The following is an 18077-nucleotide window of genomic DNA, read 5'->3' as shown; positions in this document are numbered from 1 at the left end:
GCTTACAGAGAGGCAGGAATGCCACCAGATACTAAGAAACCTTGTCTGGACAGACAAAAGTCTAGGCAGACAAATTAAAAAGAGCGTTGTCTCCTTCAAGGAGTTCCGGGATACGGGATGAAACTGAATCTAATCTCCACAGTAAAGGCAGAGGGACCCACCTGGATCAAGCCTGAGTGGCTCATATTAGCTTTGTGTTTGTAGACGACCAGCTTTCCCGCAGGAGAAACCCCTGCATAAAAAGGCAAACCTTTGCCCCCATGCAGCTTCTCCTGCAGTTTGTCCAATGTGTCTGCCCGCAAGAGCTTTACATTTTCTGCGTATTTGCATGACGGCTCTCTGCTATCAGGAGTCTCCAAGACAGGTATCTCAGGTTTCTTGTCCTTGTCCTGGTAGGATGGCACTGAAATTTTCACTCTGGAGGAGTAGACAGGAGGGTGGTTCTCATCCTGGGCCTTGTGTTCCGAAGCCAATTCAATAATGAAGCTACCCACTTTGAGGCACTGTGGCGCATTACTGTTGATACTCTGTGATAAGATGGTCAAGATCTTACTGTGATCTTCCTCCCAGTTGCAGTCAGAAATAATCTCGATAAGTTTGGCTGGTCCACCTGGAGTGGTGTGATGAACATAGGAGGTGGAAGAAGAGTCCCCCTCACTATGGGAAGACCACCAGCTTTCCTCTGAGAAAGAATTGAAATAGGTTTCTGCAATACTATGGCATTTTAATCACCTGGATATTCAAACAGTTTTATTTTGCCCACACCTCCACCCTTGTCTCAGCTGCAGGGCAACAAGTAAACGAACTGTTCAAAGCATCACTTCCCCTTGCAGACTTCCACAAGCAAAGCAAAAACTCATTGCAAAACTGATGTAACTATTTCTCACAGTTCATTCCCTGCAGCCATACCATCTCAGGTTGTATCCCATTGCATCACAAGCTAAACAAAGCTGGGTTGTTTCAGTACATGGATGAAAAATCTCCAAGCAACACCAACATGCAGTAGAAAGCATCGCTGGTTATTCAGGAGATGGCACTTTTCTCTTGGGAGTCAGAAAGGGAGGAGTGTCCTATAATGGTATGAGAGGCAAACATGCCGCTAACAGAACTGTCTTTTTCAGAAGACGTGTAAACAGAAGCATGACCTTCTTTTGTCATTAGAGATCCAATGTCACTTTTTGCAAAACTGTAAGGATGTTGAGCCCTGTGTCCTGGCCATTTTCATTTCAACTATGAATTCACCAGCATTTTCAACTAGTTGTATTATTTTTCCATTCCCATCCTTAAATGTAGAGTGCGCTGTTGTACACATTAAACACTGAAAAAATTCAGCTCAAAAAGGCAGCTATAATTCATTACTGGATGACACAATGCCTCTAGTATATGTTTCATTTCAAAGTCCATAACATGATTTGGGCCCCTTCAGCCTGAAGGAGAACACAGATGCCCAGCCTACTTCTTTGTGAACTAGAAACTCAAACTTAGTATATATAATGTAACAAAACTTCAACCTTTCAACATCAAACAACTCCAAATAAAGTACAGGCACTTCCTTGTCCCATACGGTGCTAACTGGAAAACATGAGAATCCCATCCTCACTTTGATATTTATTTATTTTGCAGTAACTACAAAGTAATTGTAAGGAAAAAAAGAGGACTAGAACACCCCAGACAAACCATTAACAGTGATCTCCATTCCTTCCCAAGTATCTAATTATCGTGCTTAAAGACAAGTCTGCTGTGCAGTATTATCTTTTGTTGCTAAACAAGCTACTGTAATACTGGTCATTTTAACCCTAGAGCAACAGAAAGCACTAGATATTTAGCCTGCTGTATCTCCCATGTGACACACATACAACTGTTTAAGAAAACAGCAAACTATAAGCACATCGTAAGATCTGTATTGACAACCATGATAACTCCCTCAGCAAATGGACTCTTCTCATCAACAGCTGCAACTTTTCTTAAAAAATGAAGCCAACACACAACACCCATAAAAATGTGGAACTACCAAGCGGCTGAATTATACTCAGCTCTTACCTTTTGATCTCTCAGTGCCTTTGTCTGTCTTACTGGGTGCTTTCTCAGCAGGCTGCAGCTCTGGTTCATGCTCCTGCTGGAAGAAAGAAATGCAAGAAAAATATTCATCCTGTGTTCTCTCTTCCACACTAAAATTCACATCACAAAACAAACTAGTTCATCACAGTGTCACCTCAAATCATAAAACATACGCTAACTTCAACAATGTTACAATTTTCATCTTAGAACAGCTCTTTTAACAACGAACAATTAAACCTTAAATGAAAATGCACTTGGCAGCCACAAATTTCCACAGACAACTTCTATCACAGTAACAGAAGTCTACTGGCACTGCCAGGTGATTTAGGCTCCAGGCTCCACAGCCCTATCACCATCAAATGTAAGTCGAGCCCTCGCATTGTGTAGGAGATTCTGAGGAAAAATTACTTCAATATTTCTGCCTATTCTATAATACATGCTAGTTACAGTGTGACTTCTTACCTTCACACTACAAGTCTGTGAATCACTTTTCTCTTTTTGTTGCTTTTTCCCCCCTCTCCTGCCTTCATATGCTCGGACCCTTGCGCAAGTCATCAAACTTTCAAAGTACAAGTAGATGGGATCCTTGTCCTCCTCTCGAATCTATCAGAAAAAAAAAAAAAAAAAAAAAAAAGTGGGGAAAAGAAGAAAATCTCTCCATTCTAGATGCACATTAGATTCACGAAACACTTTTGCTTTCTAACGACACTTCAGTGTTAATGCATCAATAATAAATATCAAAGGAAAGGTCTAGCATTTAAAGCTGAATTTGCCCTCTTAGCTTCACATAGCCCCGTCTATATGTGGCTTCCAAATTTCATATTCGGGGGGTGGGGGGGGTGGGGAGTTGGGGTGGGTGGTGCAGCAGCACCAGAACACCATTACCATCCCAAATACTCAAAGCCATTCAAATACTCTTCCAAGTAGGGAAATAAGTCCTAAGTGTCCTGCATTATTTAACATTATCTAGTATACATTAAATAGCGACTCTGGTATGTTTTTCTTCAGCTATAACTAGACTCAATTCTACTGCTGCTGTTGCTTTTGTTAGATATTAAGGTGAGGCAAGAGGCAAATGCAGATTCTTACAACATTGGCAGTGAAACCTCAAACAAGAACAAAAAAAAGAGACTCTCAGAACCACACTGAATACTGTGTGTGTCTGTAGCCCTTTTTTTTTTCTCCAAGTAATTCGTTAATCAGTGAGGCTCCGTTATGCAGCTAGTAACTTATACAAACATTACAGGACGAGAAATCATTTCGCCAGAAATAGCAGGTTTTTAAATAAGGCTATTAGTGAATCACAATTACCTTTTACCATCTGCATATTGCTACAGTAAATTCTCAACAGAAGATGGACATAGTTGAAGAGTTATACAGTCAATTAATCCTAACTTATCAACATACCTATGTGCTGTCAGCCTTAGGCTTTCATCTTGAATTTCACTGAAAATGGCCTAGCACAGAGATGCTTTTGGCAGCATTTGTTTTAATTTTCAATAAAAGAAAAACAAACACATCTGTTTTCCTTTCTTACCACTGGATTTGGTTTAGGAGTATACACTCTGCCACCCGGTTTCACTCCACTGGAAGATCTATGCTTACTAGGAAGCAAGACTTCAGAGGTGGGTGGTATTATGGATTTAACTGGTTCCATGACAGATGGTGTTGGGATGTAAATTGGCTCTGGATCTACTTCACCTTCTACTTTGACCCACAAAGGACAATTCTTAATAGGCTGTTCTGGCTCAGAGTCACAGATAGCTGGAAAAAAGAAAAAAGAGAAAACAAACAAACAAACAAAACACCTTACTTATAAACGAAACACCAGCTAACACAGCAATAACAAAAATTCTTGTTTGAGCCTGAGGTCTAATCATTCAGCAACCACGAGTGCATATTATCAGAAAATAGTAACGGGTGTTCTTCTTATCTCAAATTCTAGATAAAAGTGACGGATTTATCCCACAAGAAAGAGGAAATCAAAATAAAAATGATTCTACACTAATCAATGTTTCTCAATTGTACTGTGATAGCAGATACACGAAAACAACGAAGAATTAGTGATTTTCATTGATGGTGTATATGTAAAAATTATAAACACCCACCAAAAATCAGACAGTATACCACAGCTCTATGGAATAATTAATTTACTCCAGTGTAACACAAGATAACACTACGTTCGTTTTTAGCTATTGCTAAAAGTGATACTAGCAAGAAAGTGAAAGTGTAAATTCATGGTCAATTTATACCAATTTCTGATTTCTGAGCATACATTAGGCCAGATCTGAAACTACTGCAAATCACTATCTTTTGACTGAAGTCAATGAACTATGCAGCTATATATACAGTAACTAAAAATACAGCTCTAGATACTCATTTGATAAGAGGGAACGAAAACAGCACTATTACAGTGAAGGTTACCAACAGTGATAGCAATAATAATCTCATATCCTTAGTCTTTAAAGATATTTGGAGAGTTGAGCAAGAGTTTAAATTATCAAAAAGAAACACCAGCTATTTGATCACAAGAAACAATTAAGTAGTGCCCAAAATGCTGATCAGATAAGAATTAAAAAAAAAAAGGTGTTATTTCCTACTCATCAGCTATACAAAAGCAAATATTGCAGACACCACTCCGAATTTAGACACAATTTCTGGATTTAGAAATGGCATCACTACTATGTCCTAATAAAAATGCCTATCGAGGTAGGTTTCTTCAGAGCTGCAAGTAATCACTTTTGCCCAGCAATACTCACTGTATTCAACCCTTTTTCTCTTCTTCTTATCTTTTTGCTTCAGCTCATCTTCCTCCCCATCACCCTCTTCTTCCACATCTTCATCCTCTTGCTTATCTTCTTGTGTTCCATACAACACAAGATTTCCACGTACAGCCTTTTTCATTATTTTCTTATGTTTTGATCCTCCCTTCACCAGCAACACTCTTCTCTTCAAGCAAGTACAACCAAACATACAGTCTGGCCGGCGGCAGTGGGTAGGCTGACGTTTCTCTAGTGCTAGACTGGCACATATGCAACCCAGGCGACAGAAATCATTATTGCAAGGAGGTGCTCGTCGTCTTATTATTTTGTGGATAGGTTTGGTTTTGAGAGAAGCCTAAAAAAAGTTTTGAAGAAGTATACACTTCAAATTTTAGTAAGATTAAATCAAGCATATGCTATTCAAAGTTCATTTAGAACAACCCCTTCAACTACATGCTCTATATATGAAAACGTCATCTGGACTGAAAACACACACAGAGAGAACAGAGGAGAGTTTGCATTTGAAGTCTTCTGAGAGACAATTTGAGGCAGCTAAACCATCTTGGTAATAAGTAGAATACGAAGAAAGCAAAAGAGGTTATCGTGACAACCAACTTATATGACCAGATTTTTTTTTCAGTTCAACTGAAAAAAAAAGTGACAAATAGTAACGAAATGCAGTTACTGAACTGCAATTTTATTAACCAGAATTTTTAATGGTGAATATTTGAGATAACTCATATTATTAATGATTCATATCAACACGCTATTATCACAATTGTCTTTTTCACTTACTGCTAGGTAAGTACTCCTGAACTTTCACTTGCAAATAGTGCCCCACAAAGGAACATCACACTTTGTCACACCCCTTAGCAGCTTCAGTCTTATTTTCTACATCTATCTGCAGCATCAGTAAGCACACAGATTTGGAAAAGCGACAGTACAGTAAGGAAGGAAACTATTACAGATCTACCTGAGCATCAGTAAGCACACAGATTTGGAAAAGCGACAGTACAGTAAGGAAGGAAACTATTACAGATCTACCTGAGCTGTAAGCAGGGTTGCCAGAGAAATGTCTGCTCGTTCTTCCGTAATGTAGGTCCGTGGTTTGCCATCCCAGAGAGCACAGTCCTCCAAGTCCATTAACTTCACTTGAGATTTAGACAAACCTGGTGGACGAGCTGCTTGTTGCTGTTGTGATGCTTGGCGCAAACTAATCTGCTTTGGAAGGGTGTTTTCATCCAAAGATGGCACCATGAAACTATCTGCCTGGTTTGCCAAACTGCTATTTGAGACAGACTTAACAGCCTTTTCCCCTGATAAAGAGTTCTGTTTCTGCCTTCCAGAAAAAGGTGAAGGCAGTATAGGCTTGTAAGATGATTTTATTCTACTGTTTGCAGATGTCTGTCTGGTTTGAGTCTTTGTCCTTCTAGAGGTAGATGACTGATGAACAGGCTTGAACGTATAAGATGTTGATGGAATTATGGTGGACTGCTTCTTTAAAACACTGTCAAGTGTCCTCACATAACTAGTGCTCTTAGTGGGAAGCTGATACACAACAGGAGAAGTTGGAGTGCTAGAAGAGAATCCCATGCTCGTCTCCATCAACTTCCCTTCATTTTCCAGGTACTCATCCAGCTTGTCACTACAGAATGCTGAGCGGTTCTTCAAGGAACCTTCTGAGCTGCCACCTAAACAAAAAAATGACACTTTTACTAGCTCCCGGGAAAACATACTGACAAGTCTTACAATAATTAAGTAACATAAAAGAGGTAAATATCTCTCTAAAACAACTTATATAATGTTTTTAGAAGAGTACAACACAGGTAGGCCAAATACAATCCACTCTGAAACACAACCAGTTGTCTGAACAACTGTTTCTGTGGAGATTTTACACATGTAGTTGTTCACAAAAACAGTAAGGCTTCAACAGGCAGTGCTTCTATGCAACTCAGTTGGATCTGAACATCTAGCCTACCTGGTACACCACTACAAATCTGGAATACCCCAACACATCATTGTAAGGAAATGCAGAAAGCACAACATAAATATGTAATCTAAACATAAAATCAAAACTGGCAAATTGCCAAATATCCCTTTCTCCCTGAGGCAGGGCAAAGCAATCAAATATGTAAGGAATATCCACTCTAAGTGGAACCAAAAATACACCGATAGAAATGAAAATTACTCTAGTTCATCCGAATCCCTGAAGCAACAATTTTCTGAAATTAGCATACTCTGAAGTAAACTCAAACCAGAAAAACAAAAACAGAACTATTACAGCTTCGGGCTTTACTCAAGCCTTCTGTGCAAAACAGAACACATGTATTTTTATCTTACTCAGACTAAGCTTTGCTCTTCCCTCATAAACTTTCATTCTGACCATGGAAGCATATTAAAAAAATCTTTTATTCATGACAGTTTCAATATTTAAAAAATAAATCTCTTATTAAGGCACAGACACTTTCCAAATTGAAAGATATAAGGAAGGTCAAGAAAAAGGCCACATGTTGGAAATATGTACACTGCTTTTTTTTTCTTTTACCTTCGTTTCTAGAAGCACCATGAAGCTTTCCTCGCCAGCCTTTGATTTTTGTAAAATCGTTTGTCTTTCCTGTCCTAGAAACAAAAGGAAATCCAGCATCTGGAAAAGAAGAAAGCTAGCTTCAGTTTATGAACCAAGCTTGATTGTGCCAATGTCTTAGCAAAGTCTGCTTGTTCCTTTTCATGGATAGATGAGGCTCAATAAAGAGACTTGATTTTTACTTTATCAGCTCCAACAGACAAAACATGCTCCTATAAAATAAGCTAGGCAGATACTACTACTGCATCACAACCACCACAAAAATGAAGGCTAAAGACCATCTGGCCAGCAATCACATAATGATTTAAGGAAGTTCTCACATTTTGTCATTTTAATACCACTTTCACTTCTAAGATATCAAGTTGAACTACATGGCCATTCCCTCTTTCTGATCATTGATAACAAAAAGGCAGTACCTGACATTTCAGCAAATTAATATTCTACCCACCTGGAGAATTGGGATTGGTTCCTGGATAGCTCCACAAAGAGTAATTTGAATAGGAAAGAGGAAGCTGCACACCCAAGTATTTCAAGTCAATGCTCATTGTAGGGTCCACAGAATTCAACTTCAGTCCCACTACAAGAGGCAAGTACCAGTGAATGTCTCAATGCAGCAAGATGTTAAGAAAAACTAACTCAATATATTTACTAAAAAATAAATCAGTAAGTTATATACAGGCTTTTCAAGCATTCACCCACTATTTTAAGAGACCTGAAAAAGAGCATTAGCAAGTGTAACTGCTACTTATACTGGTTTTGCAGCACGTATGAATTAAAGAGTATTTTAGGGAATGTGAAATCAAGAAAAAAAATGGAACTACTTTTCATGGTTTTATTGATTGCTATTGAAGTTTCCACTGAGATTTATTAACTAAAGAACCAGTGCTATAATTCTCACAAACAAAGTTTTTGTTCATTCATTTTTTGAAGTTCGCATCGTTTACATCCTTGAAGACTAGAGTTACTGCCTGAACCAATCCAGCTGACTATTTGACATTTTGTATCACTACAGAAATTATCAATCCTGTCAGTGGTAATACACATCCCCTTCCCTACCAATACCTGTTCTCGTACAAGAACACACACCACAGACACTTCAGTTTCAACCAGCAATAAGAGACAAGAGCAAACCGCATTTTACTTCCGAAAAAGTGAGTGTGCATGTTTGGAAATTATGATATAAACAAAGTTGTATTCAGACAGTGCTCTCAGGACTAATTCATGAAATGATCCAGTAGGTTATTTTTTTCCAGGTTTGACAGCTTGCAATAGAACACTTTTTTGTGAAGCTAGGGGAGAACCAGCTTTAAAGAAACTAAACAATCCACGTTGCTGATGCCACCAAAAAAAAGTTATCTATCCATGGCAAAACACTGACAAAAAAAAAAAACAACAGCTAGTGAATTTGACTTCATACATTTTTGAGAAAATTTTGTTACACTAAATGCAAGAAATGACTGTTGTAAAATTCAGCTTGCGGTCTGGAGTTGAAAACATCTATTTTGGTTTTTAGCTATAAAAACCTGTAACTGTTACTCCTTTTGCCAGCAAGTCTGAAATTCATATATTAAATATGTGAGTTTTGAAATTGAAAACGTATGACTTGACAAGGCTCAGGACACAAAAAGTAGTATTTGCACATACAGCAGGAACCTTGGTGGTATACGTGTTCATAAGTGCTAACACAGTGACCTGACTACTGGCATGCCAAACACAACTAACATGGAACAAATCTCAGACATGGTTGTTTAAATAGCCACTGTTACCAAAGACAGTCGAGTGAGACAAAATTTTCAAATCTACACAGGGAAAATGAGCAGCAAGCAAGTAAATCCAGCATTTTGTATAAAAACATGTCAACTGCCAATTGTCAAGATGCTATCAATTTCTTCTCAAACTCAATTTAAAAAAAAAAAATTGAAAGCGTACACATTTTGTTTTTCTTGACACTCCATTTGAATGATTCTGTCATCTGCAACAAGCCTAGCTTTGTTTAACACTCAACAAAAATAAGAACATCACCCATACAAAAATCCATCATTTCTGTGCAGCATCACAAAGTAAAAAAACACACAGACAAAAAACAGAGGATGACTCCCACGAGCGCAACATGGAATGAACACAGATAGACTAAAGTGCACAAATGGTAATAATAAGTATATGTCGTATAGACATCAGCATACGTGACACATGAGCTATCATTTTTATTAATGTCTATCATCCTCAGTATTGCTGAATTTCAGTTGCTGTAATCAAACAGTAGCAAACAAAGAACCATCTCCTTCAGAAAGTTCTCCTCTCCATCAGATGCAGCTGCTAAATGTGAAATATGATGCTTGACAACAATGTCTTTGATTTTCAGGAATACAACAAGCGATTCAAATTAGCTCAGATAGAAGAGGCATCCCATAGCATTCCAGTACTCCAGCAGGAGCTTTCCTTCTAGCATGCTTAAGTTGGATTCCATTCTTTCTGAAGTATCTTTCTCCTGCTGTCCTGGTGTCTCTAAGATCGAGACAGCCTCAATCACCATTTTCTTAACTTCACAAATCAACAGCAATTGTGGGGCTCAGATACAGCTCCAACACACCATAAGTGAATTTCAAAAAGAAACTTAAGCTTCTCAACTACATTGCCTAAAACCAAAAGCAAGGATAACATCAAATTTGCTATGTCCATTTCCCATACTGTAGTGAGGACAAAAAAGCCAACGAGCTTCTACAAAACGGCTGAAAGAACATTTAAAAACATGCATTTCACATCTTCCAGACAGAAGGGAACCACGTCTCTTGGCCTTTTCTGTAGTAGATGACAAGGTGGTATTAGTCATGACCAGTGGCCAAGAAATTTTGGAGAAATATCAGAATCAAGAAGGCTGATGAGGTTGCACCAAGCTCCAGGATGCTACTTAGTATGTCTGGGAAAAGAGATAGCCCTCAAGTTTGGCCAAGAAGTACTCCTTGACTACCTTCTTAAGTCTTATTGATGATACTACAGAGAGAGAAGAAAAAATAGCTCAAACAGTCCCTCTCTCCATTAACATCATTGCATTCCTTCCTCTATCTGCAAAGGAAGGAAATAGACCTGTAGCCTTTTGAAAGGTGAAGGTAATCTGAATAAAGATTGATTCCAGTTCACATGCTGCAGCTGAATTCTAACAACAGAAGCCTAAGTATTGTAATTCACTGCACAGCCTGATCAAATTACATCTGTATCCATCTGTAGTAATGCTCTTGCTGTGAACAGTCTTCAGATGACTTCTTTTCCTTCTAAAATTCAGACAGATTGGGGTCATTCTCCTCATTGAATTACAATTTCACTATTTAACAGACTCAGCAGATTACCATCCAACACTGCAAATGATGGTCACACGTGCTCAAGAAAGTACAAATACTTCAGATCTTTTTTTCTTAGCCTGATGACTGACTTTTCATGTCCATTTTGCAGTATCTGTGAACTGCTCAATGCTCTTCAGAAGGTACTACACACTTCACCACCACTCATTTAGAAGCTGGAGGAAAAGCACATGGGTTTTACACATTCCCAGTTTCAGGATCACCTCACGAGTAGAATATCCCTCTTCAGTGTTCTGGTTGCCAACGTACCATAATTTCATAGGCCCACATATAATCCTAAAAAGCCTTAACATTGCTGTAACAATTGCTCGGTGTTGTGTCCAACACTGCCAGCAGCTGACCACAAAAGGGATTCTACCACCATTCTTGAAGCATGATAACACACGCAGACCTGTGAGGGCAGGTCGACCAGTGAGGTCATCAGAAAACAGGGACACCTATTTCTGGAATCATGGGAGGGGAAAACTGCATTTAGACATCCATGACAATACTGTCAGCATTAACGGCACATTACTGAGGTACAACCTGGCTGGGGGTAGGTTCTCTCGTTTTATTCCCACCACATGCAAGACAGAGCTTTAAGAGCTCTCTACTACCCTTCTTATGACCGCTTCACAAAGGTAGAAGACAGGAATGTCAGTTCAACATTAGCAAGATGCAAAGCCATCCCTTTAAACGGCTGCAAAAAATGCCAAGCTAGTTCTCATTATACTCCATGCTTAAACCAGGACCCAAAATAACTTGTATCAGAGTCAAGGTCAGTATTTGCAGTCTCAATCCCTACAGCATTATAGTTATATATTTGAAGAACTGAAGACCAGAAGCTCAAGAGCATGAGATGCAATTCTTCCATTCAGATCAATCTGTTCATTGTCTGCCCTGATGCCTGTGTCAATGCCATCACACTCAGAACTAATATCGCTGAAGATTCTGAACATCATCAGTGGAGAGAACATTAAAGTTCTGCTGTATTGATCCTTGACCTTCTTCCGTCTGACCTCAGGATAATATTGTATATAAATGAAAGACCACAAGCTAGAAGCACCTTGCTTGGCCCTATAATGTGGCTAGTAAACCTAGATCTACAGTGACTCAAAGAAATGTGGACTCAAACACAGCAAATGTGGTCTTAGTTAAATGTTTCTCAATCTCTATCTCCTCTACTACAAGAAAATGTTTATGTTCTATGAAGGAGTAAAATCAACTCCATCTGCTCTCCGCAAGGATTAGCTTGTTACAAAACAGGCATGGCCTGAAGTTTGATGGCTCAGCGTCTTCTGCAAGAGGCAGATTATGACATGTAGCCTCTTGGCTTTGCTGTTGGAGATTCAAGATTCATCTTTGCCTCCTCTACCTCTTCTAGTTTGCAATACGAACATGTGCAAATGAAAACATCTTTATTGGCTGAAACTACTGTTAAAGCCTGTAAGAAAAAAATGGGTCAGACACCACAGATTTTCTCTCTCATTGCTACAAACAGCAAGAGAGAAACTGACAGTTTCCCACCAATTTACTTTCATATTCTCACACCTGTATGCCTTCCTGTGTTTGGGAAAAAAAAAAAAAACACCACCAAAACCAAACAAACAAATAAAAGGGGGAAAAAAAAAAAAAACCACAGGCACAACAAAACCCACCACCAAATGAAAAAAAAAAACAACAAACAACAAAATCAGATCCCATCTGAACTGAACTGATTAAGTAAAATATACAACTAGGTGCAACAACATGTATGATACACTGCCCACTCACCTTCTTGAAGGCTCGGATGTATTACTTGCTTATGCCTCAAGGTCTTCAGCTCTTCCATCAATTCCTTTTCCAGTGCTTGTATTCTTGCTTGACAATCTGCTCAAAAAATAGAAAAGAGGTAACATATAAAAAACAAATACCATGCAAAAAATTGACTTAAATGATTAATTTTCCAGTGTGTCTTTTCAAAATTCCCTTATTGCAGGGAATAGCTACTTACGAAAAATTCAAAAGTGTACCTGGATCATTTGCAGTCAACAAGGGAGCCTGAAGATTCTGTGACTCTTCTCCTCCAGCTCTATCAACAGTGTGAATGTCAAGAGCTTCCTACATACATGAAGAGCTTTGAATAAGATACCTTAAACCACTGACTTAGATGCAAACTAGGCCACATGAAAATATCACTGATATATTCAAAATATGTTTAACAAACAAGTATGCATTCTTTTATAAGGAACTCTAGATCCCATTATTTCTCCCCAAGTTGCTAAGAAGAAAATGTTATGATTAACATAGGGTCAAGATAGCAACAGATTTGGAAGGAGGTCATAAATCTCAAAACTCAGTTTAAAATATACCTTCAGCTTGTAAGTATGAAGGGCTTAAAGCAAGACATTGGAAAAGGTTTTCAATTTTACTCAAAACAGTTGGCTTTTACCTTTGATGCAAAGGACACAAAGAGGACTCCATCAACATCTTCAAGGTCTGGCTTAACATCTGGAAGGACAGCCCCAGGCCCCAAAGGGGTGTTCTTGCTTGTTACTACAGTTTTCCCTATACCTTTAGGTGGTCGACCAGCCCTTGAAATTTTCAGTTTTCGAGGCCTTCCTCTTCTCGTTGCAACTGATGACAAGGTGTTTTGATTGCTACCAGAGCCTTTCAGGGACATAGGATTCTTCAGTACACCAGGCCTTTTTCTTCCACAGATCTCTTTAGCTGAAAAGTGACAACTTACTGAGCCCCTGAGGTTAAAATTAGGTGATTTAGAGAGAGGCCACTGTGCCTCTCTGATGGAAGAGTACTTCTGTGATATTTTACTCCCAGGAGATTGTTTTTTCATAACTAACTCTTCAGTTACAGAGGCTGTGTCTGGGCAAGGGCCTTTATGGTTTTCAAAACACACAGGAAATGAATCCAGTATTGTATTCAAAGGGGACTTATCCTTCTTGCAAGAAGAGAGCATGGTCTGCGGCAGCTCAGATATCTTCACTGTGCTCTTTGTGACTGCACAAGGCTCCAAATAGACCACAGGCATCTTCCCGCTATCCAGTTTTAACATTTTTGCTTTGGCAACACCTGAAGGGCTGGTTAGTATGCGTTTCCTAGACCTGAATTCTCCATCAATTCCATCTTTTTCACTGCGTCTTATCAGGTGTTTTTGCAGGATGGGATCATCATCATCAGTGTTGGAATATTCATCGGTTTCTTCATCTGTTTCTTCCTGTTTCACACTTATTCCTTGTGTGCAAACACTTGATTCGTAGTCATAGTCATCTGCTGGTTCCTCTTTGATGACTACATTAAAGTGTCCATTTGGGTCCAATGGGGATGGCACACGCGAACTGCTTTCGTAACTGCTAGCAATGGGGCTGGTGTGGGAAGGAGGGGACAAAAACAAAAAACAAGATCTTTATCAAATTTCTTCTTCCTTTACCAAAATTCCATCATCTCCCATAATCCTTGGTTACGTATTATAAAAAACTTCCAAAATGCTTTGAGGTATGAACCTGTTAAATCAGCTGACATTTACAAGCTTGCATTTTTAGCACTAAAAAAAAAAAAAATTGCCATCATTAAAAACAATCCAACTTCTTATCTGAGGGCAGCAGCACAATTTCCTTCCTTAGTGGTATTAGGGTAACATTTACACTTTTTCCTATTTGAGACACAGCATGAACTGAGGATACTCCATCACGTTTTAAATGCACAGAAGTGGCCTTAGTTTGCTGTGCTTCTCATTAAGTCACCTTACTAAAGCCACTCTGCTTGCAAATAAGAAGCCAAGTGAGTGCCTAATGCACTTCAACTTACCTGATTTAACCAAAATTTTAGCTAATTCATCCTAAAGCCGCATACAGACATCTCCTAAATTCAACTGTTGTTCTAACACTTACATAATGTGAATAGCCTACTGAATTATAGTCTATCTTCCACTGAGTATGAACTTAACTAGAATTTGACATATCATGCATTAGACACTGAAGACTAGCGGTGCAGCCAGTTACACTCCAATGACAGGCTTCAAGGCCAGGCTGGACAGGGCCCTGAGCAACCTGATCTAGGTGAAGATGAAGGGGGGTTGGACTGGATGACCTTTAAAGGTCCCTCCCAACGTGAACTATTCCATGAGGGACAGACACATCAGCCAAAAACTTGCAGTCAGCAATTTTGTTCAGCTAATCAGGAGCTGGCTCCTCATCATAAGAAGAAACAGCTAAGATAGGAAGCCAGACTCATATCCACAGTGAACCTCATAAAAGAATAGTCTGGACATATTTACTAAATAGATCAGAAAGTATTCCAATATTTCCTTTATATATATATATGCTACATGATACTACATATTATTTTAATTATGTTGAATTATTATTATACAAATTCTGTTAACCTTTGTTATTAAAATGTTACTAAAAATAACAATATTTGCTAGTGTTAGTTAATGTTAACATAATCTCAAATATAACTTCAATAGCAATATATTACATATAAAGAGAATATTGCTTTATACATTGTGCATGTATGTGTACACACCTGTGTTTTATTATTATCTACACACACCACCTTTAAAGAATGACTATGCTTAGTTGAACCCCTGGCTGGGACTGAGGAAGGGGAAGATGTGGAACAAGAGGCTCCTTCTACCTGGTGTAGACTGAAACATACTTAAGGGAGAAAAGCTGGGACACTCCATCTCCTGAAGAGAGATTGCAGTGTTAAAAGAGGGAGCAGACAGTCATGACACAGATTTATATATTTTCATACACAACTCCTGAGAACAACACATAACCTATCTAGAGAACCTGCTATACTTCAGAAGGACACTAAAAGACCAGAATTAAGCTTGAAGCAAAAACCTGCCTTGTGAAAGAATAGCAGACAGCAAGAAAGCAGCATACCAGCACTGTTTTGCCTACTGTCTTCTCTGGCAGGTGAGCTTCCTATCAGAAATTTTCTAGCTTTTATTCAATTCAGAATGTCAAATGTAAGATTAAAAAGTCCTTGTCAGATTAAAAAGCCTTTCTTCTTCAGTGAGTTTACTGTGAAAGGAGTTCTAAGACAATCCACTTACAGGTTACAGGAAACTCTCAATCCTGCCACATTACAGCTAGAGGTTCATTCAGTCAGTACCGGTGATCCACAATTTAAATGAATGTTTTTAAGAAGATCTGAGTCATCTGCTCCTCTGTCTTAAAATTTTCTAAAATAAAAAAAGACAAAAAACCCGAAGAGATTTGCTAATCACGAATAAATTTCTCATTTGAGTTCTACTGTTTCCCGTTGGAGGTCCAGTAAGGTCTGGAGTTCTACAGCCTTTCCTTTATATATTGCAAAATGTATACTCAAGCTATGGACTACCTTTCTATTAGGGATCAGGACAGCATCCAAAACAAACAAGCTCTGCTGTAAAAGTGAAATTTCTAGATACAGAAATGTTATTTTACTCTGCATATTGCAACCATAAGCCAGATGGTGACAAGACTGAGGCATCACCTACCTACCTGTATGTATGAGAAAATCAAGTATTTGCACAAAATGCTGAGCAGTATTTTTCTATATTTTTAAATTCAGATGGAATTTTTAACTTTTCAAACAATACAAAATTTCCTTTTTAGTCCCTAGTTTGTGAAGTTACATGCAACCTAAGAGGTCACAGAAACCTCTCTTTCTGTATTCTGTGGGAAGATGAATCATGCAAATTTGTCCCCTAAAAATCCCCAGATTATTCTGAGATCAGTAAAAATAGTGAAAAAATGTATTAAGTAGCTCTTTCTTTGCCTGATATGGAACAATACTCACATTTAAGCAAATTTCTTTATATACCAAGTAATGTATTTGGTATCCTCACAAGAGAACACTAAAAGCAGAAAAAAACATTTTCTTGCATTTTGCAAAATTAAAAACCACTTAGCTGCTCATGTATTGAAAGTACTGAGATATATGCTTTTTTTTTAGCTAGATCATTCTAAAACATACCATGGGGGGAAAAATCATTTATGTTTAAATTAATCTAGCAATCTGTGGGTGAGGTCTGAATGATGACCACTCGCTTTCCTCTTCCCAAAGGAAAGCAAGGAGGGAGCAAAAAGTAAACTGTCACACTAAACACAAGACAACTATATTATAAAAGAAGACTATCAGAGCATTAAAAATCCCACAGTATTTGTATTTTTGAAGCAGGAAATTCAAGAGACTTGGGGAAATTAAGAAGGGTACATTCGCCTGTAAGACTTAAGAACCAGTGAAGTTTACTTGTGGTTCTCTCCATGCCTCCAATATCTGACTGGTTCCAGGCATATGCATTCCTATAGAAGTGTTCACAACTCAAATGAAACATTTATTTTCTTTATGATACACCTGATGAAACCAAACATACTACCAGGTCACAGAAAAAAAAATAAAAATCATACCACCTTGTAGAAAGAAAACAGGCCTTTATTTCCAAAGTGTACTAGTAACTAAAGATTAACATTACTCTCAGGTATATACAACCTTTTACATAGGTCTATTCTCAAAAATGTCAGAAAAATTGAGCACTGGTGGTAAACACCATGTACTGCAGCACTAGGAATTCTACTTCCTTTGGAGAGCATTATCTGAGAGACAGCAGTTCCCAACTTCTGACTCTCACTCAAATATAAACTCCACAGAAATCACCGCCCTGCATAAAAGCAATATAGTGCCTATCAACTACTAGTAATAGCTTCCCTATGACCAAAAAATATTGCCCAGTCTTTATGAATATGTAAACATTATTGTGTCTAGTTTGATAAAGAAAAATGCCACTCACTCAACACTGTTCTTGAAAGGCTGACAAATTTATGAACAGACCTCAACTGCACAGCACAAAAATACTGGCAACAAATCTGAAGGAAAAAGAAGAACTAATGTTCTGAAAACTGAATATACACTAGTTTGCTTTACTACAGTTTGTCTGATATGAACAGAATGGTTCAGAAGTCAACACTAGATAAGTACATAGATACAAAATTACCAGAGAGTAAATTTAGGTCTGAACAGTGTAACAGTTATTCTGAAGTACTTTCCTAGGTGCAGATTCTCTAACAGCAAACATGAGGCAACTATTAACAGGTAAGCTACCTCATCTTACTTTGTGGAACAGAAGAATTCACATAAGCAGTTATTGACAAAATAGTGGTGTGCTGCCAGTTACAACTGCCTTGTAATGATACCTATGCAAACCTGACCAAAGTGCCCATCCACACCACAACATCCTCACTTGACCACTAATGAAAACTGAAGATACAATGACAGAATGTCACTGTGGTAAGCAACACTAAAAAGAAAGGCAATGTTCTGATGACTGCAATGTGCTTTGTTTAAAAC

At 38.3% G+C, this 18077-nt stretch overlaps 1 protein-coding gene across 10 annotated transcripts in view; it reads right to left on the bottom strand.

The window, feature by feature from the left end:
• The window catches only part of MGA (MAX dimerization protein MGA), a 62079-nt gene that overhangs the window by 29227 nt on the left and 14775 nt on the right, over positions 1-18077 (bottom strand). For 7 of the 10 annotated variants that reach the window (XM_071809194.1, XM_065840179.2, XM_065840175.2 and 4 more), the window contains exons 3-13: positions 13171-14101; positions 12752-12839; positions 12513-12608; positions 7853-7981; positions 7366-7464; positions 5865-6511; positions 4818-5175; positions 3596-3822; positions 2521-2661; positions 2041-2116; positions 162-682 (exon numbers count right to left, since the gene is read on the bottom strand). In XM_071809194.1, coding sequence (XP_071665295.1) covers positions 162-682; positions 2041-2116; positions 2521-2661; positions 3596-3822; positions 4818-5175; positions 5865-6511; positions 7366-7464; positions 7853-7981; positions 12513-12608; positions 12752-12839; positions 13171-14101 — 3313 coding nt within the window. Of the gene's footprint in view, positions 1-161; positions 683-2040; positions 2117-2520; positions 2662-3595; positions 3823-4817; positions 5176-5864; positions 6512-7365; positions 7465-7852; positions 7982-12512; positions 12609-12751; positions 12840-13170; positions 14102-15792; positions 15931-18077 lie in introns of those variants that run through there. The other 3 variants (XM_065840180.2, XM_065840178.2, XM_071809195.1) reach the window with 2 other exon arrangements.

The sequence above is a fragment of the Patagioenas fasciata genome, chromosome 5, assembly GCF_037038585.1.
Source record: "Patagioenas fasciata isolate bPatFas1 chromosome 5, bPatFas1.hap1, whole genome shotgun sequence".
Classification (NCBI taxonomy): domain Eukaryota; kingdom Metazoa; phylum Chordata; class Aves; order Columbiformes; family Columbidae; genus Patagioenas; species Patagioenas fasciata.
This window is presented reverse-complemented; position numbering and strand designations above follow the sequence as displayed.